Source organism: Alosa pseudoharengus, unplaced genomic scaffold (genome assembly GCF_046254945.1).
Source record: "Alosa pseudoharengus isolate Yale_2024_CS ecotype anadromous, Long Island Sound unplaced genomic scaffold, YU_APseudo_1.1 YU_APseudo_1.1_scf_17, whole genome shotgun sequence".
Taxonomy (NCBI): domain Eukaryota; kingdom Metazoa; phylum Chordata; class Actinopteri; order Clupeiformes; family Clupeidae; genus Alosa; species Alosa pseudoharengus.
Window position 1 is genome coordinate 26,090,962 of NW_027468640.1, and position 27,370 is coordinate 26,118,331.

Consider the following 27,370-nt stretch of genomic DNA (forward strand, 5'->3'; position numbering starts at 1 on the left):
TATTAAGTGGTGCTTATGGGTGTTGCCATGGCCTGGCCAGACGGGTGGACAGAAGCTTATATTAAAGGAGGTAGCTTTTGTTCAGTAGGTTTAGGCTACGTAGCAGGTATTTCACAGTCACCTCTATATATTGCACCACTAGATGGCAGTGTCATATCAACAATGGCAACAAAAGTCTTTCTTACACTCCACCTTTGTGTGTGTGTGTGTGTGTGTGCGTCTGTGTGTCTGTGTGTGTGTGTATATGTGTGTGTGTGTGTGTGTGTGTGTGTGTGTGTGTGTGTGTGTGTAGAGATAAAGGTGTGTGTGTAGAGAGAAAGGGAGATGGATGAATATGGAATTTAGCCCAATAATGCAACTGAGGCTCAATGAGAAATAGTTAAGAATAGGTAGGCCAACTTACTAGGCAGCACATTTTTCCTGTCATTTGCAATTACATGTCAAGGCCATTTTGGCTATCTTTGTGTCTGTGTGTGTGTGTGTGCGCCCGCGCGTGCACGCGTGTGTGTCTCTCTGTGTGTGTGTGTGTGTTTGAGAGAGAGAGAGAGAGAGAGAGAGAGAGAGAGAGAGAGAGAGAGAGAGAGAGATGGGGCGACATGAATTGAGGCACTGGCTGGCTGGTGGGAGCTGAATGAGTTACACATGTGAAACATAACTGTCTGGGCTGAGGTTTTGGAGTAAGCTATAATATGATCCGTATTCAGCATTCCTCGGTTAGGCCACTTGCACACGGGCGCGCGCGCACGCACGCACACGCACACACACACACACACACACACACACACACACACACAGAGTAGGCTACACACGTCTTGAAACGGTTTGAGAATAACAGACAGGGTTTAATCCAAAACATATTATCCTACTCTTGGTAGGATATTAATAGCCTGCAGCTCGTGTTGACTTCAAAACGAACCAGACAAAATCACAGTTCCCAGAAAAACAACCCTTTGAGCGTTCTAAGCTATGGGTCCATTCAGAACTCCGTTTTGCCACGTCCAGCAAGAGCAGGCCACAGTTGCTGTTCTCGTGTGGGGCTTGTGATCCCTCTTGCCCCTTTGCTATTCATCATCCCCAGCCAGCAAGCAGCCGCGCGAGAGTACCGAGATGAATGAGTCGTTTGTTTTCGGGGGATATTGTGTGCAAGAACAGATGGGGGAGGAGAAACAGTGGCTAAGCAACTACCGACCAGAAGTTCTTCGAGAAGTCAGATATGAAGATCATACATATTTTTGTATGGAAATAGTGAAAGTAATAACTGATGATAATTACAACCTTGTGCTTAGCTTTAGGTCTGTTAAAATAAGAAAGGGAAGTGCAGGCTTATAACAATTGTTTAAATGCAATTTAATCTAGGCCATGTGTGTGATGATGATGAGGGTTGAACTTGATTCGCTGACTTTTTTTATTTAGCCAAATCATCGTGAGATTTCTTTTTAGTAGGCCTATATGGAACTTTCAACAGTAAGGATAACTTCACAATTCATCAGTCTGGGGAGAGTGGCCCCCTGTGCTATGCAGAGATGAGTGAAGGAGGAGATAAATGCGCGGGGCGGTGGTTTACGTAGGCTACCGTGACACAGTGGGAGATGGGGGTAGGGTAGGGTAGGGTAGAGTAGGATTGATTGTCAGGCTAGCGTGACGGCTACAGAAGTGTTTAATAATGCGCTGATTGCAAGGGGAGAGGACCGGTCACAGGAGACCGTTACTTTAAGGCTATATTGTCTCTTTCTGTCTCGAAGTGTTCACCGTGGAGGAGAATGCGTTTCAACTTTCTGCAAATATTTCTTCCTGCATTGAGAGGAGTGCGTAACCGGAGAGTGTTAGTTCACCCATTATTTTACTGAAGTGGACCGAATGATTGTAGGGCGCAACACCGGCGTTTGATTTTAAGGAAACAGTCTACCGTCTGAGATCACTTAAAGAGGACTTTTGAGGTGAGTGCATGCTTTCCCCCCCTTTTGCAACCGTTGCCCACTTTTTTAGCAGAAACTTTTTCAGTTGAACATAGGCCATCGTTTGCCACTGAGACGCTCTGTGAAAACGGTAAATGACAGCCACTACAATACCGCTATGCAATTTGGTAACCAAACGCGTTATTCGAAAACACTCGTTAAACACAGAAGCTCATGAACTAGGTGTAGTTTACACAGAAAAGTCGATTCACACATTTTGAACCCACGGATTTTTGGTGGTGTAGGCCTACATGTAACTTGATGAAGTTGTGCCTACCACCAATATTTTCGTAAGGTATGCAGAAATAACAAGCCTTCAGCGTTGGACAGCAGTTGTTGCCACCCCATGGCATTAAACAGATTACTCCGGTATTGGGTCGATTAGTGGGGGTATAATCTTGTTTGGCTGATCCTATTTCATACCACTAAGTTTTGGTTGGTTTTCTAGTTAACAAGGAATAACATGTTCTCACTGCATTCAAGAACAGTAATTGTGACAGCAAAGCATAAAAAAACGTAGGCCATAAAGAGCAAAGCGGAACTTCTTTAATTAGATCAAGCGGTGGATAGAGCCATGTCAGAGGAAGAACTCTGTGCCTGACCTGTATTATTGTTATAGTTAATAACTTCCCTTTGAGTTTAGTCTATATTTGACACCTTTATATGATGCTGTTCTCTGGTCTGAAAGCATGACACCCCCCCCCCACACACACTGCTTCAGTATTGCTGCTAATCTGTAAACCATGTAAGACTGGTAAATAATACAGACCGACAGCAACGGAGATGGGACTGTGCTCTCTGAAATATTCATGCAATGGAATCTGGGCCAGGACTAGAGTAGAGAGTGATCCCACCAGTCAGTCCAAGCTGGCCAACTTTTAGAAAAAGGGGGGAAATGTGTGACCTGTCACTGTGGAATGTGGATTAGATTAATCATAATGTCAGTTGACTTGATTTTCTCGACAATTTAAAAAGGCCAATGTGCGCCAGAGAAGCACAAGAATATTTCACAATTGTATCCGTGCTTATTGAGGAATTTTCATGGCTGGATGCTTTCACAGGAGTAAAAAAAAGAACTTTCCCGACAAGATAGATAGATAGATACTTTATTGATCCCCATCACACACCATGCACTTACAGCAGAGTAATATACAAATTAAAAACTACACTGTACAATAGACAGTAGAAGATAAACATGATATTAAAATACTAAATACTAAATATACTATATAAACTAAATCAAATATCAACATAGTGTGCTTAATAGACTGCACATTATAGGCTAATTATTGCCTCTGGGATGACAGGACAACAAATGTGCTATATCTGATTGTCGAATGCCGCAGACTCCTTGAGGAACGTTGATTTCACGCATGTGTTTGAAGTGAGCCCAACACAGTCGATTCTACTTCTTCCACACACATATTCATTCTCTCTGACACACACACAAGTCATAATATTACTAATGATGTTAAATGCAAACAGAACAGAAGTATGGGAACATAAATATCTCTGCTTTGAGGAAGTTCAAAGGAGTCGGCCCCAAAGTACACGAGCATCAATCTATTTCAGCCTGTCACCACGGATGCTGAACAAGGAGAGGCAGCTGGTGGTAAGGCCTTACGCAGTGTACCAAGGCCCAGCCACAGTCACACGATTAGAGGCTTTAGACCTATATTTAGGATTTAGAGGGCTGTCCAGGTTTCCTTCAGGCGACTCAGGGTCTGCTTGAGTTACGGGATTCCAGGAGGACCCTCTGAAAGCATGTCACTGTGAATGAGGTGCTGTGGCGAGTGAAACTGTATGAGGTGAAACATGCTTGGCTAAACAGTCAACTGGCTCCATAAGTAAATAGGTATCTCCCAGCATGCACTTAAAGGCGCCAGTGACATTTTCCGCCGTGCAGTGTGTTTCCAAACAAATCTTTCAGAGGATTAGGAACTAAAACTGATTTGATTAGGCCCCTTGATGAGTATCTCTGTGTCGTTAAAGGAACACCCAACATGCAAAGCACTAGCAGGACATTTGAATTCTTCTGCTGGTCAAATGCTGCTCAAATGCTTTGACCTTATTGCAAACATCATGAAAACTCATGCAACTACTTGGACATTAAATGAAAGAAAATATAAGATATACACTTTGTGGGCTATAATGTTGCATAGGCTATGGATGCACAATATTGATTTACTAATTTTTGCCGATACTGATACCGATATATTAACATATTTTTATTTCCTTTAAGGGCCTCTAATTGAATTAACATATTACTGTTATTGTAATGGCCTAGTTGTTGCACATACAGGTATAACACTTTCATTCTCATTCATTAAACCCTAAGAAATGTAGACACTCGATCACTCATGAAAATAAGGAAATCATTGCAAGGTGTTGATGTAAGATATGTAATTTGATAGACATAAGTAGCCTAAAAATGTCATCCTATTTTAACATAGTATGGTACTTCCCCTAAAACTTTAAGCTTTTATCTGCTGGTACTGCCATACTGATAATATTGTGTATCCCTATTTTATGCACAGTTATGTTTATTTGTTGTTATTTGTACATTCTGGTATGGTGACTAATTACAGGGATTCCTGCTAATTATTTCTAAAAACTGCAAATAATAATCTGATACAGAATAGCCTTTAGGCCTAGTCTTTAGGTTAATTAGTGGGTTTGATCCAGCAAGACCACTGTTCTTCTTAAGTTTTCTTATTAGTGGGTTTGATCCAGCAAGCCCACTATTGTTCTTCTTAAGTTTACTTTATTAGTGGGTTTGATCCAGCAAGACTACAGCATGGCTGAAAATTTGCTCCTAGACCGTTTGAGCTCAGTTCGAACTCCAAAAATTCAGGTCCGAACCGGTGTAACTTGCTTGTTACTTTTGGGTCACTGGCCCTTGTCGTTTTCGAATGAATGGCGGAATGTTCAAGCATTCTAATTCCGATTGTGACATCACAGCTCTAATTGTTTAAGTTTGCACCTGGCAGAGTTCTAAGCCATCTGGCAATGTCTAATGGGCTGGGCTGGGCTGTCTGTGTATATGAAGGTGTGTGCGTGTAACTTTTGACCCGTATGTCCGATTTTCATAACTGAGGTACCGTTGGAATCCTTGGATGAGGCCGAGTTCCATGCCCCTGATCAAACCCACTCTTGCAGTTCCTCGGAACCGCAATTCTAGTTAATATTGCCTCTTCTCATTATGTGGTTACATTGCCATTTTGCACCAATGTTCTTCAGAGGGAAGATGGAGATGAAATGTATGAGTACTACATTACACAGGCTAGGCTACATCTTAATGTGTGGTATCCATGTATTTAGGAAAGAGTCTTAAGATAGTTGAACGAAATTTTTTTTAATTAGGGCCTATAGTAGTAGCCTATAGTAGTTTTAGTCTGAGATTGTGAGTCATGAATGTCCCATTGCGGTTAGAAAGCTGAAGTTGAAATTCAGGGTCGCTTTCATGTAGTGACCTCAGTAAATTCGCAATAGTTTTCGAGTGTAAAAAGGTTCAATTTTAACACGAGCCTTTTTTTGACCGGGTCCAGATTTTCTTCTTCTGAGAGACATGACGTCACAGCGCGACTAGCAGCTCGTGTACTGTATGTGCTCAAATCTCAGCCTGCCACCCTCCCTTCCCATACCAGCCCACACTCGTCGTGCCCCCACCCATGCACACACACCAGGCTCATACACAAAGCCTACTGCTTTCACCATCTGCGGTTAGTAAGAAATCGGAGATACAGTTCGAAAAATAGACTTGTCGACGGCCAATGAAGCAGATTCATGTCTTGTTATTCTCCGTCGCGTTTGGAAACACCACTGGTTCCTTCTTTATGCATTTGCGATTTATTCACGAAGTAACGTCGTGGGTCTTGCTGCACTTACGGCCGTAGTCTCCGAGATGCACCGTGGTTGCAGCCGCCAAGTGCCGCGCACCACAGACACCGGCCCGGTTCGATCATGGTTTTCAGGCGAAGAGCAAGGTAAGATGCTCGGATTAGAGACAAAAACGCAGCACGGGCTGTGTTATCAGATGACAACCTAATATGTTGATCGTTATGGAGTCTATATAGAGAGGCATCAATCCTCAAAACAAAGGCCGCGCTTATGCAGACTAACCATTGATAAACCATCATACATTATATAATTTATTACTTTTGCCTTTTGTAGGCTAGCTGTTGTATTGACCTAAGTCTGAAGAACGCGTTTACTGCAGGTGTAAAAGAACGCCGCCTCTTTCAAAATCGAGGGCTTATTTCACATCGACATAAATCTTTAACCTCAACCTCATTTTTGTGAAGATCAACGATTAGTCAATGAGGTGCAAATAAGCGCAGTCGTACGAACAAAAATCCGGCCGTGGTTTCGACAGATGTGGTAGCCTATGCACGAAAGTATTATACTGATAGCATGAGATCCTTCTAACGATATAGTTAGCCTATTTGTTTGTTCATGATTTTGACTGTACACTGAATGACAGCTCTGTTTGCCAAAGCGCACACATTTTTAAAACTACCCCCTGGTATAGGCCTACCTATCAGTGTGTACCTCAAAGGCTTAAAAGACACAAAAGTGGTAATTCAAAAACGTATGACAAACTGTTATTACCGGTATTTTATCAATGACTGATCATCCAGCCAGCTATTTATGTAACACATGTATCTCTTCTCTTCAGAAGAATGCGGTGGTTGGGGTGTCATCGGCTTGGGCCTATTTGGAAAGCGCTGCTGGTGTTTGTGGCCATTGCGTTCACTGGACAGCTTCTGGGCTTCTTCAACAAAAGGTCAGAGAATGCCCAGTGACCTCTCTTATCCTTCTGTCTCTTGTGCTTTCACTGTACTGCTTGTTTTCCATCAAATAATAAAAAAGTGCATGTAAGCAACAAATAGGAGAAAGGAGTGGCTTACTCATAATGTGGTTTTACTCTGCTTTAGACGCGGGCTATGGTGTATTCTGTCTGGGGCTCAATTTGTGTCAGCATAGAGAGATCAGTCATTCAGATAGACTGGCCTGGGTGGAACTGAGAACGCTACTCATTTACTCAACAACTAACACGGCTGTTCTTCTTTCACTTGTCAAGGAATGCATACAGGAACACACCTTACACAACCTAACCTGTATTTTTTTAACCTCCACCCCTACACACTTAGTTGGATGCAGCCAGAGAGACCACGGTCTGTCTTTCCACTGTCCTCTGACGATGGCCATGGCTCCCCAATGGGCCCCTGCAGACCCCACACCCATGCCATGTTCCTGAAGACCCATAAGACAGCCAGTAGCACCGTGCTCAACATGCTGTACCGCTTCGGGGAGGAGAGAAGTCTGCGTTTCGCTCTACCCTTAGGCTACCAGTTTGGCTACCCGCTGCTCTTCAACGCGCACAGGGTCAAAGGTTACAGAGGACCCCGTATGGTAGAGTTCAACATCATGGGCAATCACATGCGATTCAATAAGCCAGAGGTGTGTCACATTATATGTTCTTTTCTAAGTAGTCTTTTTGTGTGGATTAAATCTGCTGTTGACAATGTTTTTGTTGTTACAGCGATGTTACTGTTTTTGTCGTTTCAACTGTAAGCTGAATTTCACTGTCTTGTAGGTAGAGAAAGTGATGCCTGCTGATACCTTCTACTTCTCCATCGTGCGAGATCCTGTAGAGTTGGCGGAGTCCTCCTATGCCTATTTTAAAGCTGTAGCCCCTGCCTTCAAACGTGCAAAGGGCCTGGGTGATTTTGCCAACGATCCCCGGCGCTACTACGACCCAAGGTTGCGCAACAACCATTACGCGCGAAACCTGCTTTGGTTTGACTTTGGCTTGGACCACAATGCAAACTACACAGCTGCCCTAGCGAGGCGCGGCGAGGCGGAGATCAGGAAGTCGTTCAATCTCATCTTGGTCTCCGAGTACTTCGACCAATCCATGGTGCTACTGCGCCATGCACTCTGCTGGCCACTGGACGCAGTCGTGTCCTTCAGCCTGAATGCCCGACAGCCAAAACCCGCTGCTGGTGGGAGCTGGGGAAGCAAAGCCAACCTGGGTGCAGCCCTGGCCCTGACCGATGACCAGAGGCTTAAGCTCCGGGAGTGGAATGCGCTGGACTGGCACCTGTACCAAGCTTTCAACCGCACCTTCTGGGAGGAGGTGGAGCGTTTCGGGCGGGCGCGGATGGAGGCCGAGGTGGCTCTCCTCCGGACGCGTCGGGATGTCCTGGCCCGGGTCTGCCTGAGGGATGGCGGGAAGCCCGTGGAGGCCAGCCGAATCCGCGACAAAACCATCCGGCCCTTCCAGAGCGGCCTGGTCAAGATCCTCGGCTACGAGTTACACCCGAGTCTGGACAACTCCACGCGGCAGGCCTGCCTTCGCATGATCCGCCCGGAGATCCAGTATAAGGACCTGCTGGATGCACAGCAGTTCCCCAGAGCGCAGCCACCCCCAGGGGCAGCTGTCGGGGCTGGAGGACCACCCATCAGGAGGGAACCTTTGGCTCCTAAGATTGGAGACCAGCTCGGTGGGAACTCAATCGAGAGGGACTGGGATGGGACCAGATTGGGTCGCAATGTGTCATTACCAGTGAGGGAAAGGGATGGGAAGGACCGATTCAGATAGTTTTCAGACAGTTTTGAACTCTTGTTCTGAACAAAAAACAAAAAACAAAAACTAATTTTCTTGCCTCTGGACCTGGATGTTTTCTAATCTCTGAATAATTTGAAAGGCACCTAGTTAGCCTTTGCACTGCACTACCTGAGAGACTGGAGAGGCTTTGCAGTGGTCGTGAAAAAGCCTCAAACTCTTCTATTCCACTCCTGTCTCCCTCCTGCTCGCCATGACCTTATTCGTTTCTCTCATGCTTGAAATCTCACACTAGGGTCCCACAGTCTTGCTGGAGGAGAGTTACCTTCCAGTGGCTGAATTCGAAGGACCCCAGGCAATAACAGTGGCATGTCAGTGACTGTGGCTAGCTTTTAGCAGTGTGGTGATACCTGAGGAAGTTGAGAGTGGGCGAATAGGGTAGGAATAGTGAAATGTGAAACCACACCCACACTCCCTTGTTCTTTTTCAGTCTCCCTCTCTCACAAACACATACCACTTAGCCCACGTCTTCATTTTACCACTGACCCATAAAATGATTGCAGTGTGGGAAGGCAGAAAGCTGACGCTTGCTGGAGAGGTGGACCGTGTCTGCACGTTAAACGAGTACCTGAGCAATTAAGTTACCATCGACAAGCGTTGCAAGTCACTGGTAACGCACACCCAGTTATTTCCCTGAAAGGAAAGAGACGTGTAAAATATTGTAACATATCCATTCACATGAACACACTCACAGGGTTTCTCAAGTCGACACACACACCTACACTCTGCTCATGCCAGATTAGTGTAGTGGAATGAAATTCCCATTACGTTCAGTCAGGTATAGACACACTACTTGGGTGGAGCAAAGGTACAAACTTTACACACATCATGCTGAGGAGCAGTGAACTACAGTGCCAGACTTTCCCCACTACAATGGCAAGCCCAGACTCAGGCTTCTGTCTGTGTCAACACTGTGTGTTAATACATGTCTTTTGCTTGATTTAACCTGGGTAACAGGTTTTATATTTAGGGACTGAAAAATCATGGTACTTACGTTTTTTAGGTTGTGCTTTGAGGAAGATACTGCATACTTCAAAAAGAACAAAAACAAAGAAAAGAAGACAAAAAAGGCAGCCTTGTCGCTTGATTGCCTCTTGACGAGGCATTGCTAATTAGACCTGGTTGTTTACCCTATTCTGCAGTGGTGGCCTCTTCTGACTCATAATGCTAAATAAGCTATTACTGACTGTGGGTTCCATGAACGTGTTGGTCACACTGTGAAATATTTTTTTTTCATTGTTTATTATCTGTACTTTTTAAAATGGAGATGAATCATTTTGCGAGCAGACCACGTAAGCATTGCTTTTTCGATTCACAGTGTGGTACACCGTAACGTGTTAAATGGAGCAAAGGAAAATGCGAGCTGCTCATTATCAGCATATTTATCCGGTTCTGTACAGATTTACATTGTCTTAACTGTATAGTTTGTCATAGTATTTATTTTGCCTTGCACAGATTATGTCACTTAAAACCAACATTTATATAATGAGTTGCATTTCAAACCCCCTACAATTAACTGTTCACATACCTTTTTTTTAAAAAAGATTTCCCTGGATAGGTTGAGGGCAGGTGGGAAAACTGGGTGAGTTGAAGTGTTACTGAATGTTCAGTATATGTTAATAACAAGTACATGTCACAAAGATGTCATTGGCAGGTCTCTAATATTTCAGTCTAGAGAACTTCTTTTCAACCTTTGTGACACATATGAACAGTTATTTTGCCTTAGAATAACTCTCTTTATGGAACAGGGCTTTAATCCCTTACTTTTTCTGGGAAAAATGTTGATGTAAATACTGTATTTATTCTCTTTTGAAATGGAAGCTTTTCCCACATTCAAAATTATGTTTAGACCTTAAAATATTTTACGAATCTGACTGTATTGCACTGTGCAACATTTTGTGGTACATCTTGGTATAGCTGAAACAGCTTTCAAATTTAATGAGAAAAATCCGAGGTGATTCAAACCTCAAACCTGATTATGTATATTGCCCTACATGAAAAAAAATGACTGTAATCACTTTGACATTCCATTCTTACACATTGACTTGTGTCTAAAGAAAGTTAGCATGTGAATCAAGCAGAATGTTTGCATGTTGGCATATTTCATTCATAAACACCACATAGAACCAGTGAAAAGGAAAATCACCTGCTTGATTTTTTTGTGTATGTCATGCGGTACATTTTTGGTATGATTAACATTGATATAGTTTTATTAATTTGCCCTACGTGAGTATACCATTTGAAGCATAATCTATGGTATATTGATCATCAACATGAGGTATTACAATGGAATATGTGTTGCTTGTGTTAACTTCAAGGTATCAGTCATGTTCACTCTCAATTCATGACATAACTGATGTAATATTTACCTGTTGTTGCGATGGCTTTGTCACAATGCAATAAATGGTTGTGTTTTGAATGTGTTGAAAAGGAGAGCATGAATGTCATCCGTCACTGCATTTTTAAGATACACCAAAGAGCCATCTCCATGTCTCTTGTCAGAATAGAATGACCATGATTTGGGGATTAAGTCATTTCATGTTGACTCCATGTTATGTTATGACTCCAGTTTTGATAAATGAAAAAAGGCTTAAGTGCAACTAGCATGACCTCTTTTCTTTGACAAAGCAGATGAAATACCGATAAACCACATATCCTCCAAGATGAGTCATGAAATATTTGTATTTCATTGGCAACTGCAGCATAATCATAAAGGTCTAAATCAGGAAGTACTGGGGTATACATGCTTTGAGAATCCATGTAAATTATAACCTTATTCATATTGTCTTATGATGGTGATTATAATGATAGGTTATGTTGCTTTGAACACATTATTGATTCCAAGAGACCAGTAGGAAATTATGCCCATCAGATTTAAAAGCATCCCGATAATATTTTGTTTAATTGTTTTCTATTTTTAAGGCCCAGCGGTCTTTATACCCTGCCATAATTAAAAATTGCCTATACGAATACAATATGTAGGTGAAGATTTTAATTGGATTTTTCCTTTTTTTCACTGAACAGAATAAAAAACATTTTTTACCATAACAGAGGTTAGGCTACAATAGATTTTCACTTTGATTTATCCTCTGTAGCACCTTAGGCCAACCTTATGATAGCCTAATTAAAGAAATGACTTGCTATTTTTGCATATGCTTTTACTGTTTGATTAATTAAATAAACTTGACTGGAAACAAAATAATGTGTGAGCGTTTATTATCTGGCCTAACTCTTGCCCAAACTGTGGGGGCGGGACGATTGGTGTCAATATTTAATGCAAAATCCTATCACCTTTTCGTCGTTGAGTTGTATTGAACCGATTCGTTTCGCAGCACAGACATATTATACGTTATCTCGGAAGCGTCACAAGACATCAAATACAACTTTTCTCTTTTACTGTCTAGGGCTAGGCCTATACTTTTTCAGACCTGAGGAAGAGCATAGCCTACAGCAGAGAATGTCTAAAAGAATGGGAGAGGCACAATTGTCGATAATCAACTACTCTTCCCGTTGTCGCTCTGGGCTCGATTGAGCGAACTCGCAACTGTAGTGTTTGCAGTCACTTGAATGTAGCGTTTATGTTAGCTAGCTTGGCACAGTAAGCTAGAAAAGGCAGCCGGGGGACACAATGAATGACTTATTATTATCGCACAATTGTTAGACTCGTTAAAAATTTAGGAAAGCGATCTAGCTACCAGTATTTTTTTTTAATCGAAAGCAGCTATTTAGATACGTAACGTCGGTTACGTATAAATACACAGCGTTATGCTATCTTGTTGATATATATTGCTTGCTTCCCATTGTTTCCGTTAGTAATGGTTTTAATGATGGAATCCCAATGTGAATATTTCATGTATTTCCCGGCTGTTCCTATATCAGATTTGTCTGATCCCGCTCGATACCGTTCACTTCCACGTCGCAGTCACCTCTACCTTGGTGAGACTGTGCGTTTTTTGCTCGTCTTGCGCTCACAAAATGGTGCGTCTGGGCTCACAAGCAGCGGGGGTGTGGACAATGTCACCGGGTCGGAGCACCCCAACAGTAGGGCTTGGAGGGACCTTGCTAATTCTCTGTGCGCGGTTGCAAGTGTCTGTCCCGGCGATAGCCGTAAGCGACATATGTATCATGATTATCATAGCAGTGGGGACGAGGGTATGGATGATGCTGATGAAGATGACATGGTTGATGGTTGTCGAGGGGGCTCAAAAAAACGTGGATTCCGAGAATGTAAACCGTTGCTTATTCACAACAGTCCGGGTAACGGTGTGCGAGAATTCCGCAAGGCACCCTTGCAGGTAAAGAATTGTTTTGTAATTGCTGCTCGAAATTTTAAATAACCGGTTGCGCATGCATGTATGTAGTCTACACAGCATCCTGTTGGCAGATAAAAAACACCTTGCTCACAGGAAGTCTGCGGTGCACATTTCCTGATTTCTCTTTGAGCAAACTTGATTGATGCAGCAATAATATAGCCAATTTTGGCAGCTAGATTTTTTTTAAGTATCCAGTGTTTCCCCTAGGATTTTGTGAGACTATGTAGGGTGGACTTCACTTGGACTTTCCAAGTTGTTTCTTTTGTCCTTTTGCAAGTGCAGGACATGCTTGCAGAGAAACAGGACCTACTTTGCTTACTCTACAGTCACACCTATTATGTTCAAAGGTTCAGACAGATTAATGGAGGCAGGGCAGGATACCTGTCACATGGCCTCTCATCGACTAACATGACTCATATCTGTGCAATTATAACCCTCAGCATACATTACTACAGTCTATTCCACTGTCATAAGTCTTTGTCTGTTTTTGGTCAGTAGTTTGTCTTTTTCCTCTGCTCTCTAGTCCCCTGTAGATGAGCCTGTGGTTCTAAACGATGAGGTCATTTTCCCGCTCACTGTGTCTCTTGACAAACTTCCTGTCAGTACGCTCAAAGTTAAGGTGAGTGCCAAAGGCCTGAGTAGCCTATTCTGCATGGGAATGAAGTTCCTTTATTGTCATTTTCAAGGCAAGTTTGTGCATGTTTGCATGTACATAGTCTTTTATGTGTGCATGTGAAACATGTTTGTTCTTAGGCTAACAATCAGCACAAGAGCACTTTGAGATGCACTCTGTTCATTACAAATGTGCTATATAAATACATATTTTCTTACTTACAAAGAAACTTGACGATGAACAAACTATATTGAGTCAGGGGAAGCGTGTCTTTTGGGCCTATTGGTATGTTTGTGTGTAGACACACTCCTCATGATTGACATCCCACAGATCATAGTGACCGTTTGGAAGCAGGAAGAGGAGCGGCCTGAGATCCAGGATCACGGTTACCTCAGCATCTTACAACAGAAAAGCCCCTGTCAAACCTTCCACCAAGATCTGAACACTTTCAAAGCCCAAGGTACGAGAATGGCAAACCCCTTTATGTTTATTCAAAGAAAAGGCAGCTTTGGATAGGTGTTTGGTGTGTGTACAGTACACACACGTGGGCACAGACACGTGCCAAGCTACACAAACGCTCCACACACCTATATCCGGCCCCCAGTGACCTCAAAATTGATTTTGCGGCTTTAATCCTTTAATCTCGGGACGCAATCATGACTCGTCTTGTTCTTCCCCCTTCTGTCTCTCCCTTGGTCTCCCTCTTCCCATCTGTTTTTTTGTCATGTTGCCCGCTGTGGTGGCGTTCCCAGTCAGCACCACACTGAATGTCCTGCCTCCCCCCGGCCTGAGGTGTCAGCAGATGACTGTATCTGGGAAACACCTAACTGTCCTGAAAGGTAAGGACTGTGTTGTTGGCCTGGGTTGCGTTTCCCAAAACCATAGTTGCTAACTAAGTTAGCAACTTTGTTGGTTGCAATGCAGTTTCCCATTGCCAACCAACTAAGTTGCTAACAGGTTAGCAACTATGGTTTTGGGAAATGCACCCCTGAGTTGTTGATGTAAGATCATATCTGTGTGTTTTTGCATGTAAAAGTTTCCTTTTCTTTCATGGAGCCACCCCTTTGGTGTTAAATGTCTATGACATCGAAGCCCATGCTGTTCCAGACCTGTTGGAATTAATTTTGCTCTCAAAGATCCTCCCACCCACGTAGGGAGTGTTATGTGTTCAATACTTCCTCCACACCCAGAGTACGTTCTGCACTGTTCATTGTGCAAAGGTCAGACTTTGACCAAAAATGGGAATTCAGATTCTAGTATTGGCCATTGATTCATTAAGAAATGGATAATAAACTAGTAAAGACCATTCTAGAAACAAAGCTGATACAATACTTTTCAAAGAGACAGTGCTGTTGTTATAGAGACAACAATAATTGTAAACAGCTGTGTATTTCTGTTTCTCTTTTGTCTTTGTGTATTTCCTGCGTCCAGTCCTGAATGGGAGCTCCCAGGAGGAGCTATGTGTGCGCGACATCCGGATCCTGCCCAACTTTAACGCCTCTTATCTTCCTATGATGCCTGATGGCTCAGTCCTGCTGGTTGACAATGTCTGGTATGGTCAAAATGGCCAATGTTTTTTTTTGTTTATATGGATTTTTGTTTATATTATGTTAAAATGTTATGATATGATAAAATAAAGTAGCTTGAAGAAAGTAAAGTTACTTAAGTAAATTATAGGCTTTACCATTTTAGTTTGACAGCCAGGAGAAAACCATTGTGAAACACTTGTTTGTAAGTTTGAATACCTTGTTTGCCTGAAAATTAATGTGCATTTATGTACCACAGTTTAGAGAAGCAGGTTGTTTGCATAACAGCATTAACAAGTGTATTAATTAAAGTAGCCACTAACGTGTCCATCAGGGTTACTGACTTTTGGTTCTTTTGGTGAACTGGATCATTCAAGTTTTTGTTGTGTCCTGCTCTAGCCACCAGTCTGGGGAGGTGGGCATGGAGTCTTTCTTCAGGATGGAGAGCATGTCGAGCCCCCTGCCCAGCATGCTGAGTGCTCTGGAGGAGCAGAACTTCCTCTTTCAACTGCAGCTGAATGATCAGCCACAGGAGGATACTAACGAGGTGCGACCCCCCCAAAAAAACACAAAAAAAAACAAATTGACTGGAAGGTTAAAATACATAGACCTAAAACGAACTGAAAAAAGGAAAACTGTTGTTTAGAAAGTTTTTTCTATTATTAAAGGTATTACAGACATACAGTCGTATGAAAAAGGAAGTACATCCTCTTTCTCTCTCTTTGTATGATTTTATGTATAAGGACAAAATAAAAAAATAATTTGGTTCTAAACGTATGTAAATCTAACCTCAGGTGTAAAGTAATATACAACAGATCCCACAGTTTCATTATTTATTCAGCAAAAATTAAGCCAAATTGCAGAAGCTGTGTGTAAAAAACTAAGTACACCGCATGATCCACTTTGGTGTCGTCTGTTCAAAGGACATTTCTCTAGAAGCCTTGTGGTTTGTTCAGATGCAACTTTGTAAAGTGGTGCTGTTATGTTCTTTTTGGAGAGAATAAGCTTTCCTCTGGAAACCCTAGATTTAGCGCCGGCCTTTTTTGTAGTTCTTCTTAGCATTGCACAGAAACAATGTAATCTAATGTAATCAGAGCCGGACGATCCTATACGCACACTACGCACGCGTAGGGCCCCCCGCAAATGAATCAAGGCCCCTCGCCCCCCCGTGCGTCAAGTTAGTGAGACTTATGTTGTTGATGAGAACATGAAGCAGAACTATCAGGGCATGAGAAGAGAAAAAAAACTCCATGCGAGTGTACTGCGTAAAACCATAGAATTGAAAGACGATGTACTTTCTCTTTCACAGGACGGTAGTTAATGATGAATGCATGGAGATGGTGGATAAAATACTTTTTTATGGCTTTAAAAGCTTTGTGGTACTTTCCCAATTTCCTGTCCTGTCCTTGAGTTAACAGGTTATTATTTGCTTGTGAATTGATGTGTCAGTCTTTAGTCATTAGTTGGCTAATGGTGTGGTACAGATTCTATTGTACCAGTCTGAAGTACTTGTCTGTACAGCTAAAGTCTTGTATTATCACTGTTGCAGAGAAAGTGTTGAAGACTGATGTTAGGAACTCCAATTTAGAAATTTCTGTGCTGTTCTGTCCAGGGTCTGGAAGTACCGCTTGTGGCTGTCCTTCAGTGGTCCACCTCCAAACTCCCCTTCACCAACTCCATCTACACTCACTATAGCTTGCCCAGTGTGCGGCTGGACCGTCCCCGCTTCATCATGACCGCGAGCTGCCCTAGCGCAGTGAAGGCACGAGAGCACTTTCGGGTCCGATACACGCTGCTCAACAATCTGCAGGACTTCCTGGCTGTCCGGCTAGTTTGGACACCAGAGGGTGGGTGAGAGAGAGAGAGAGAGAGCGTTGCTGGTGCCAGAAGTAGGTCTACTAACATCCAAGTTGTAAGCATCCACCATGATACCCTTCAGACTGCAGTTTATTCTCCCGCCGTTTTTTCTCAATGAGAGGTTTGCAGAGCTAACAAGAGAGAAAAAGTTGAATTCAGTTCAAATTCAAATACATTTTGGTTGACCTAGAGGTTTGATTAAAAGGGCACCTTGAAACATAATTGGACAATTTCATGAAAACCTTTTCTGAATTATCTATGGCTATATGACTGAGAGAGAGAGAGAGAGAGAGAAAGAGAGAGAGAGAGAATGAAAGGTTGCTGGTAAAACACTACCCGTAATTTCCCAACTATTAGCCGAGGTTTATACATTGATTTGGCAAAATGTCTTTAGCTATGAGGTTAATACACGGGGCAGAGTAATATGGTATTGATATGTTTTTTTTTTTTTTTTACTGGCTCTTCTCCCCACCCTCTCTAGTCTCACTGTCTCCACGGTCAGTAAGGATAGCATTAGCATGGCTTAGCCATATATGCTCACTCCTCAGGCTCTTGATAAGGCTCCTTTCTCATCCTGCTCATTAGGATGTTTTTGAGAGCTGTCCCTTTTGTTTCAGCACTTAAAAAGTACTTAGAAGTTCTGCACTCTCATATGCTCTGGTAATAGTATTGATTGATGTAGTATTAATTGCTACCGAAGGTGTCTTCTGGATTGTAGCTTGACTGTTATTCCTCATTTTTGTAATGCTTTGGATAAAAGCGTCTGCTAAATGTAGAAATGTAGAAATGTAAATCAATGTTCGTGGTGGTATCTTCCTTTGTGTCCGCATACACTTTCATTCCCTCACACATCTCCTCTTTATTCATCCCCCTCGCCCCTGCAGGCCGAGGTCATAAGGAGGACCCTGCTGTCAACGCCGTGGTGTGTCACTCCCCACTCAGTAACCTTGGTTACTGTCGCAAGGGCAGCACACTCTCTGTCACAGTGGCCTTTCAGATTCTGAAAGCTGGACTGTTCGAGGTATGGAGTTTGGAGCTGGTGTGGGTGTATGTGTGTGTGTGAGTGTGTTGGTGTGGCTGTGTGTGAGTGTGAAGGGGAGACATTAAAAGACAGTGAGCATTTTTTTGTGTAGTATTCCATTTCGAATAGTAGTATTGTTGGGCTGTTTTTATGACATAGTAACAGCAATATCTCCAATAGTAACGGTAATATCTCCAATGTTTCTCATAAAAGCCCTACTTCTCCCTTTCTAAACTTCCTCAATTTTTCCACACTATTTGTGTCTGGGTCATGGTCTGAGTCTGTGTCTGCTTCTTCGGCAGTAATATCTTTAATGTTTCTCATACTGTAAGAGCCCCACTTCTCCCTTTCTAAACTTCCTCCATTTTTCCACACTGTTTTTGTCTGGGTGTGCCTCTGCCACGCTAGTTGAGCCAGCACATGAAGCTGAAGCTGCAGTTCACCGCGTCCGTGTCCAACCCTCCCCCCGAGGCCCGGCCACTCTCCCGCAAGAGTAGCCCCTCGAGTCCAGCCGTGCGCGATCTCCTGGAGCGCCACCACCAGGCCAGTCTGAGCCTCGGCCGCTCGCAGTCCTTCTCCCACCAGCAGCCCTCAAAGTCTCACCTCATGAGGTAGGACGCACGCACACACGCACGCACGCACGCACGCACAGTCGCACACACACACAAGCCCCACACTGACATACAGTACACACACACACACACACACACACACACACACACACACACACACACACACACACACACACACACATACAGAGGCGCACACCGACACACACATACACACACATGCACAAAAACACACACACACACGCACACACACAAACACACTTGCTCATACACATACACTCTCACAATACACACAAATAAATACATGGTATGCACAAAGCTGTGTCTGCAGTCTACCACACTGTCAATCATGTTAAGTGGGCTCACAGTTTGTGTTAAAGGAGAATTCCGGTGTGATTCTGACCTAAAGTGTGTTGAAACCACCACTGTAAGGTTTGTAATTATGTCTTCATCTTTGAGAAGCTGTTGAGGATATGTGTGGGGAAGAGAAAGCACAGCACTCTGACAATGGCTATTAAAATACAGACCAAGAAAGACACTCGAAGAGGGCAGACTGCCAAGGCCAAAAAGCCTTTTCTGGCAATGATAGTGCGAGTGACAAATCATTTGTGGATCCACTGTATGATTCAGATCTGCTCCAAAAATGTAACATGTTCTTCCTTGGCCAATGTTACAACCCTGAAGTTTTGTAAAAAATCTGCCTGGTGACGGTCAAACAAACAAACCGAACTGAAAGCATGAACTTCGTGACAGAGACAATTAATAAACTCCACATTGACCATAATGTATTAATTAGTATAAAACATATAATTAATCCTAAATAAATAAATGTTTAGTAGTGTAGTAATCGTCATGTTTTGGATGTTTGTATTCCAGGAGCATAGATTTTAAATGTGTATAATCCCAAGGAATGTGTTAAATGTTTGAAGTGGTTTACTTTCTAAAATAATCATTTTAAGACCACATTTGGATGTCAGTACAAGATCTGTCAGGACAGCAGAAGTGATTGAAATTGGATCATGGTCTTCTGATGTGGTGTGTGGGAAAATGTACAGAGAGGATGAGAAAAGGGATGCTAAGCAAAAGTTCACCATCATGCAATCGTACTCAAAAACATTTCCCAACTCGGTCAGCAGTTATGACTTGCTTTGTGAAATACCTTGACTGACAAACATTGACCTTTCTTGTTCTCGTTCCTGTTTTCTTTCCTCTTATTAGTCTTACTGATAGCAGCATTGTTTGTCTAATCTATGGATTAAAGTATTGTTATTGTCTGATAATATTGGTCATGCTCCCACAAGCTCAACAGGAAGCTCTGGTTCACCAAGACATCTGCTTTACCGATATTGCGTATCCACTGTCGTCACCCCGCAGTCCTCCCAATCATCCGTGTACTTTTGAGGGTCAGCAAGAGTTTGGCTGGTTTTCAGGCATGCACCATGTAACATGACTCCAGTCTAAAGTCAAAACAAAACAAAAAAAAGTGGCAAAAGCTACCATACCTTTTCTGAGAGCCTGGAATCTCAGCTTTTCAATGATGTATGATGGCCATCTGACAAGAGTAGCTGACATAGCTGAACATGTTTATTGGACATATTGGAATATTTTATTTTGTTATGTTTGGTATCATTTTAAAGGGGAGACTCTGAGCTTCCATTTAAATCATTTTGTGAACATTTTGGATAAGTACAGCCAACCCTGGAGTTCTTCAAACTTTTAATCACACATTTTCCTGCCATTTCCGCCTTAGTCATCTTTTGTCTTTTAATCCTGTGGCACCAGGGAGCATCAGAGAAACAAAATCCAAACACTGAAATACTGGCATGACCCTAAGGATTCAGAAAATGTATCATTTACCCATATTATCTGATTTGGAGGGGGTGATTTTCAGTCTTGTATCAGACATGGTGTTTGAGAAAATAATGTGTGATTAAAAGTCTCCCCTTTAAAATGATACCAAACATAACAAAATAAAATATTCCAATATGTCCAATATAGATGTTCAGCTATGTCAGTGTTCTGCTTGATTTATACACATTATTTTCTCAACCTTAGTTTACATTATGTGTGATAACTCAAAACAGCTACCCTTGTCAGATGGCCATCATACATCATTGAAAAGCTGAGATTCCAGGCTTTCAGAAAAGGTATGGTAGCCTTTGCCACTTTTTCGGTAACGGTTTCCATATTTTGAGGCCCTGGCTCACGGACTAAATGGTCTTTGTCGTAACAGCCTGTAATTTGATGCGTATTGTAACTAAATGATGCTCTGTGGATGCACAAAAAAATTGTGTGGTGTGAACGGTTTAGCTTGTTTTTGAGTTTGCCAATACCATGGCTACGTATTTATAAACAAAAAACTATTTTTAGATTGTCTAATAAACATTTTATCTCAGAACAAAAGTATATTTTATAATATTTATTAATAGGCACCTACAGTACCCTCCAGAATTATTGGCACCTCTGCTAAAGTTGACTAAAAACCGGTATAAAAATCATCTGTTGGTGATGTATTGTAATTTTACAATGAAAAAAAAATAGGAAAAATCCAACCTTGAAGGGAAGCAAATTTATTTTGAGAAAAAGGAAAATCTCATAAAGAAATAAATATTTTTAACAAAAACACTTTGCTCACAATTATTGGCACTCCTGAATCTTATGTACAAAACCTAACAGAAGCAATGTCCTATGCAATGTCCATCTAATTTCAATTTATTTAAGTTACTCAGAGTGTCTGTGAACTTTTAGAAGTAGTTCATGATTTTCTTTTTCACTATGGTATGAAAATAAAGTCACACAGAGGCTAAATCCTCTAGTCATTTTTCAACATCGGAAGGACAAGATAATACACTAAACTTAAGTAAAAAGAAAGTGTGTTGACATTTGTAGGTCAGAGAATGTCTATGAAAACTATGTACTTTGTTGAAAATGCCTATATTTACAGTTAAAACAGTGATTCATATAAAAGGTTCTAATCATCTGGAAATGTGACAAACATGCTTGGACAAAGACCTATGGTTATCTTGCCCTCATGTACAGTATGGAGGATGGTAAGATAGGCAAAAAATTCCATAAGAACCACTGGCATACATAGAAGATATACTGAAAAGAACCTCATGCCTAATGAGAATTATGGTAGAGGGGCTGTGCTATTGTGGGGCTGTTTTTAGGCCTTGGGAACCTAATTAAGGTGCATGGTATCACGAATACCAAGAAAAACCTGAACATTTTCAAAGGAAATCTGTCAATCTCTGCAAAGACACTAAAAGTTGGATCATTCATCAGGTCAATGAACCAAAACAAATATGGTTTGCTGAACACAAAATCAAGCTTCGGACATTGCCATCTCAGTCCCCTGATCTAAACTCCATAGAAAAACAGTGGGGTGAGTCAAAGAGGAAAATGCACAAGTGTGGACCTAGGAATCTGGACGATCTGGGGAGATTTTGTAAAGATGAACGGTCTTAAATCCCTTGCTTTGTATTCTCCAACTTTATGGGGTGTCATAGGAGAATATTACAAGCTGTTTTATTGGCAAAGGGAGGCTTAAGAAGGTATTACAAGCAGGGGTGCCAATAATTGTGAGCGACGTGTTTTTGTTAAAAATATTTATTTCTTTATGAGATTTTCCTTTTTCTCAAAATAAATTTGCTTCCCTTCAAGGTTGGATTCTGGATTCTGGATTCTGGAGGGTACTGTATTTAGGTCTAGGATTAGGTTAAGTATAGAGAGATTTTTAGCTGTACCCATGACTTGTATCGTATAAATATTTTTTTTTATGTAGAGGAAGTTTGAAATAAAGTGTATCTACCAGTAACAAAAGTAGATAGTAACTGTGGTGCAATAGGTCTCCTCTCTGAACCTTGAGGTAGTGGTATGAATGACCGGTCGGTTTGCAGAAGCCATCACTTTCTTCAAAAGCCATTGAAGTCTAGACTGTGTGAATAACAATATACTGTGTATATATTTGACTTTTCTTCTGTACTGGCATCTTTTGCATTTGTGCTGCCCTCGCTAATTGCTATCCTCACATCCCGTGGGTTAGGACTCCAGTGAAACTGATACCCAGCTTATATAAGTGGCCCTCATGCTTCCACCGTCTCCTTGATCAGCTGTTTGCTGGCGTGGTGCACTCGCCCTTACAGTGGGTGGTATTTGATGGCAGAATCTGCCAGTGCACATCTAAATTCAAGAGAAAAGCCCATCAGGAAACACTGGGCTGGAGCCCGTGGTGGAGCAGAGAGGCCCAGCGAGTGTAGGAGGAGGAGGATAAAGATAGAGCAGTGTGGGTGGGGAGGGGTCTGGGTTTCATTTGAACATGAGGCCTTGCCTCATGCAGGTTGTGAGTGGGTGTTCTCATATGTGTGTGTGTGTGTGTGTGTGTGTGTGTCTGTCTCTGTCTTTCTCTCTCTCTCTCTCTCTCTCTCTCTCTCTCTCTCCTTCCTCTCTTTGTGTGTGTGTGTGTCTCTCTCTATGTCTCTCTTTGTGTGTGTGTGTGTTTCTCTATAGGACTGGCAGTGTTATGGAGCGCCGAGCCATCACCCCGCCGGTCGGTTCTCCCGTGGGCCGTCCACTCTACCTCCCCCCCGAGCGCAGCGTCCTCTCCCTGGATAAGATTGCCAAGCGGGAGTGCAAGGTGCTGGTGCTGGAGGCAGCCAGATAAACTCACATCCCCCCAGAAAAACATCCTCCCTCTCCACTCTCCACTATTGTATAACACACTGGATTACCTGTATTTTAGGTGTAAGGAGTTTAGAGCTACGAAGCTATTTGCATTGGGGGAAAACGGGAACAGAATATGTAAATGTATTAACTCATGAGAACTTGAACACAACACGTTTATTGGAACCCTCTGTTTTAGATTAGCAGTGGTAATAGCAAGCAACAAGTAATATTTCAGTCTTCACATTTCACATGGATCTCTTAAATGTTGATGTTGATTTTTCAGAAAAGGTCCTTTGCTTTATGTTTACTGTTGTTTGGTGAAGGGGCTCTTTAGCTGAACAAAATGACCACATGTATGTAGGCAGACAGACAGACACACCACACACACACAGCACACATTCCTGATACACCAGAGCCCTTCCACCGACTCAACACACACACACACACAGACACACACACACACACCAGTATACCAGCTCATAGTCATGCTGTCTTTGGAATGCTGTAAAAGACATATGGGCCGTGAGGAGACCCATATGTCTTATGAGGCCACATCGACAGCACAATCCAAACAGACTCTCACCCGTTCGTATTTACAATGTTATTTCTTTTTGTGTGTGTGTGTCTGTGTGTGTGTTTGTGTGAGAGAAAGGGAGCAGCTAAAAGAAGCATATGGGCCAAGAAGTGAAATGGTGAGTCTGACTGCATCGTGACTGCATCCAGTCTGTAGTCTGTATGTATTTATGCGTGTGTGTGTGTGTGTGTTGTGGGTGGAGGGGATGGGGCTCCGTGTTTGCCGACAGCTTCCTGTCAGACTGTATTTTGTTCTCTTAGCCCATTGGTGGGCTGACTCATGTCGCCACACTGGAATCTGTTTTTTTTTTTTTTTGCTGTTGTTTTTTTGCATTTAACTGTAGCCTCAAGAAATGGGTGGTTGAACTCCTTTATTTATTTCATCAGGTGTTATTGTTTTGCGCCTGCAATAAATGCAATTATCTCAAAGCACTTGCACTCCGTTAACAAACAAAGCTAACATTTCTCCCTCGCTCACTTCATTCCTGGGTTTTTGCTTTTGAGTGTTCTTATCCAACACTTACAACATACTCACTTCCTGTGTTATTTTATTTTCTTTGTGTGCCAGTGTGACTTTTTAATGTGCTCCTTTTAATACGCTCCCACCACCCACTGCCTCTTGTTCTGCTCGGTAGTGTGCCAGTTGCATGCCTTTTTGTTACTTAACCTCCTGTGACCAAAACGCCACACACACACACACACACACACACACACACACACACACACACACACACACACACACACACACACACACACACACACACCACCTCCTCCGGGCCCGTAAGCAGGGGCATTGAGTCGTGTCATCTTGCTCCCAGCTTTGCCTTATTGTCAGACACCATTTTGATGTATTCCGCCCGCAACATTCCTCTTCCCCCTCACCCTCCTGCTTTCCTGTTGTCACACGGTGGTTGGTTGCACCCACCTCCCACACAACCCCCTCCGAATGGTCATCCATGACGCATTCATCATCACTGAACTGTGACAGCAGACTCCGGACCCCCCCCCCCCCCCCTCCCGTCCTTTGCCATAGAGAGCTGCCCACGAATGTGCTACCCAGTGCCACTGCCTGGGGACTTTATTGGTGATCAGTCGGCTGTCACTAGGGCTAGAGTGCATGTAGGCAAGTTCATTGATTTTACAGCACCATGTACATGCTGACAGCTGTGTCTGAATCACGAAGCTGCTGAAAGAACCTCAATACTGGCTGGGCATTTCATTGTGGGAGGCTTACTATGGGATGTTCTTGTATAGTGAAGCATTGCACTTCCTGTAAAGTAGACTTCATATTTTGCCGTAGACTTTTGTGCACTTTTCAGGGAGTCTGCAGACAATCCAATGCAAATCTGTGACAGGCCTGTTCAATACTGGTCAATAGCATTTCTGTGCGGTCTTGGACCCTGGAGTTCTGTACGGATGTTTACATGTCTGCTTCTTTTTCTTTTCTAGCTTTGTAGAAGTATCCTTTAGCCTCTTTTGTTGCAGTGCAACACATTGTTGGATGTTTTGAATGTATGAGTAATGGTTTTGTTTTTGTTTTAAGTTTCAAATGTGCAGCTACTGGAGAGAGATTCGCTCCTCTGTTTTCCATTAGTCCTTCCATTTCAGTCGTCTACAGCACATGAGGAGTCAAGACATCTGACAGGGGTTTCGTTTTTATTATTTCCAAGGGGATTTTATTCTATTCAAGCACTTTATTTTTACAGATTTAAGTTATTACACTTATGAAAACAGACGTTTTGTCAGTGATGTCAATATATAGCCTCCCTCCACTGTCTTTCTTTTTAACTTGTTTTAAAGAGGGTTTTGGTTATACTTGTGTTGAATGTGTGAAAAATGTGATCTTCTGGTCCTTGTGCTTGAATAAATATATTCAGGGGCAAATGTTTTTGTCTTGTCATTGTTGGGATACATTCCTGTACTATATATCTTCATGCAGTCTTTGCGATGAGAAAACAGTAAAAGGTTTTGCTGAAAAATATAATTTATTATTCATTACATTTAGCTGCAATGCATTTTTAAATTCCCTTTTCCCCTTTTAATCACAATGCAGTTTTGACAAACATTACACCCGCCTGAAATAAGTTAATGAATTCTAAAGCCACACAAAAATGAAAAACAACTGCACTGAATTGATACCCCTTTGGCATGGTAATCAGTAGTACATGGTAGTTACATTAGCAAATAAATACAAAACATTGTCATGACTCAAAACAGTATTCTTCATCGCTCAGTGCTGTCCTCAGAACTGTGATGTCGCTAGCACTTTGTTCGCCGCCTTCTGCTTGTCGATATCATCCAGATTCTCATACGCCACACCTAGTTTAGAAAAGGTATTCATTAATAAGTACTGTCAGCTGCAGTATATGCAGATATTTAAAGCAAGGTGATATTTTGTGAGCATGCATTACCTGTTGAGGAGAGCTGCACACTACTGGAGTCGTAGCTTCCTTTTCTTTTGCTGAATGGAAGAGTGACAATATGAATAAAGTGCACTAAGTTATCTCCAGTGAATGCTTAGTAGTACTGACAGAAAATGTCATCACACATGCATACAGTGAGGATTGCGAAGACATGCAGTGTGACACCTTTGAAACAACAACAGCCAGAGTTATGTCAACATCTGACCCAACAAACACATCTGCTCTTGCTGTGATAGGTTAATGGAAGAGCAGGGTTAGAACAGAGTTCAGACAGGCAAATTTGCCGCCAAAGCTCTTGAATTAAGTGGCTGCAAAATTGTCTGATTCATTTCTGGTCTTTGTTACCACATCTACGTCATAGTGAGACAAGTAACGGACCAAGAAATGACTGCATGTTAGACTGTCAGCATTCATTTGCCTCATTCCAGAGTAGTTAGATGCATGCTTAGAGTTCCAGAGTAGTTAGATACATGCTTATACCTATAATAGTCCGCATAATGTCTGGGGTCATAACTCTTTGTCCTGTGCGGGTGCCGAGAGAAAAAGAGACAGAAAGAAAATGTTCCATTCTGCATATATATATATTTTTTTTACAAAAATATTTTTTAAGTAATGTTTGCTTACAGGCGTTTTTTTTTTTTTTTTTCAAAACCCTAAAGGTGCTTGCACAATGCTCAGACAACCTTTCTAAAGTTGGCAGATTATTGGCTGCAGTCTTTAGAATGTTCCGGAAGACCCACTTCCAGCTCCACACTGCCCAGGCAGTAATAAAAAAAAAGAATGACTTTTGGACACGTCAAACTCAAACAACTCCATCCAATAAACACAGACGGATGGTGCACACGGACCAAACTGTTGGAGTTTGTTGGCGTCTGTAGGGGCAGTGTGCAAGCACCTGGTGCTCGCCCTGTACCTGCTGAGCACTTTCTCCTCAACAGTGAGTGTGAACCAGGAACACACACAGTTATGGGGTTTGCATCACAACATAAACCCTGCTGTTTATTTGTTACGTGGCCTTACCGTATTCTTCTGCAACAACAGCAACCAATAATCACGGCTATTAGTATCACACCCAGAGGCACGAGGACTGCAATCAGTATGATTGACGTTTGATCTGTAAAGTATGAAAAAAAAGGACACATAAGCAAAATGCCTCCTCCTAAAACACAACCTTATAATGATACATTGATGGAGTACATGTCGCTGTGTTCATAAAATAACAGT

At 42.3% G+C, this 27,370-nt stretch overlaps 3 protein-coding genes across 7 annotated transcripts in view; 2 read left to right on the top strand and 1 right to left on the bottom strand.

The window, feature by feature from the left end:
• The first annotated feature begins 1,625 nt into the window (after positions 1–1,625).
• On the top strand, positions 1,626–11,005 carry gal3st4 (galactose-3-O-sulfotransferase 4). Of its 5 annotated transcripts, none has more exons than XM_076289111.1 (4): positions 1,626–1,937; positions 6,634–6,741; positions 7,109–7,418; positions 7,555–11,005. In XM_076289111.1, exons 2-4 carry the CDS (start codon positions 6,638–6,640, stop codon positions 8,560–8,562), a joined length of 1,422 nt encoding a protein of 473 aa, XP_076145226.1. In that variant the 5' UTR covers positions 1,626–1,937; positions 6,634–6,637; the 3' UTR covers positions 8,563–11,005. The 5 variants fall into 5 exon arrangements, with proteins under 5 accessions (XP_076145226.1, XP_076145227.1, XP_076145224.1 ...); XM_076289112.1 differs by having other exon boundaries at positions 6,637–6,741; XM_076289109.1 differs by lacking the exon at positions 1,626–1,937 and adding an exon at positions 5,511–5,941.
• Positions 11,006–12,143: 1,138 nt separating this feature from the next.
• trappc14 (trafficking protein particle complex subunit 14) lies at positions 12,144–24,740 on the top strand. Its single transcript, XM_076289114.1, has 10 exons — positions 12,144–12,881; positions 13,423–13,518; positions 13,843–13,972; positions 14,265–14,351; positions 14,944–15,064; positions 15,438–15,585; positions 16,651–16,885; positions 17,780–17,916; positions 18,325–18,527; positions 22,995–24,740. Exons 1-10 carry the CDS (start codon positions 12,402–12,404, stop codon positions 23,146–23,148), a joined length of 1,791 nt encoding a protein of 596 aa, XP_076145229.1. The 5' UTR covers positions 12,144–12,401; the 3' UTR covers positions 23,149–24,740.
• Positions 24,741–25,497: 757 nt separating this feature from the next.
• The window catches only part of zanl (zonadhesin, like), a 52,313-nt gene continuing 50,440 nt past the window's right edge, over positions 25,498–27,370 (bottom strand). Inside the window, exons 114-117 of the mRNA XM_076288374.1 lie at positions 27,167–27,260; positions 26,627–26,668; positions 26,135–26,184; positions 25,498–26,042 (exon numbers count right to left, since the gene is read on the bottom strand). Coding sequence (XP_076144489.1) covers positions 25,966–26,042; positions 26,135–26,184; positions 26,627–26,668; positions 27,167–27,260 — 263 coding nt within the window. The 3' untranslated portion in view covers positions 25,498–25,965. The remainder of the gene's footprint in view (positions 26,043–26,134; positions 26,185–26,626; positions 26,669–27,166; positions 27,261–27,370) is intronic.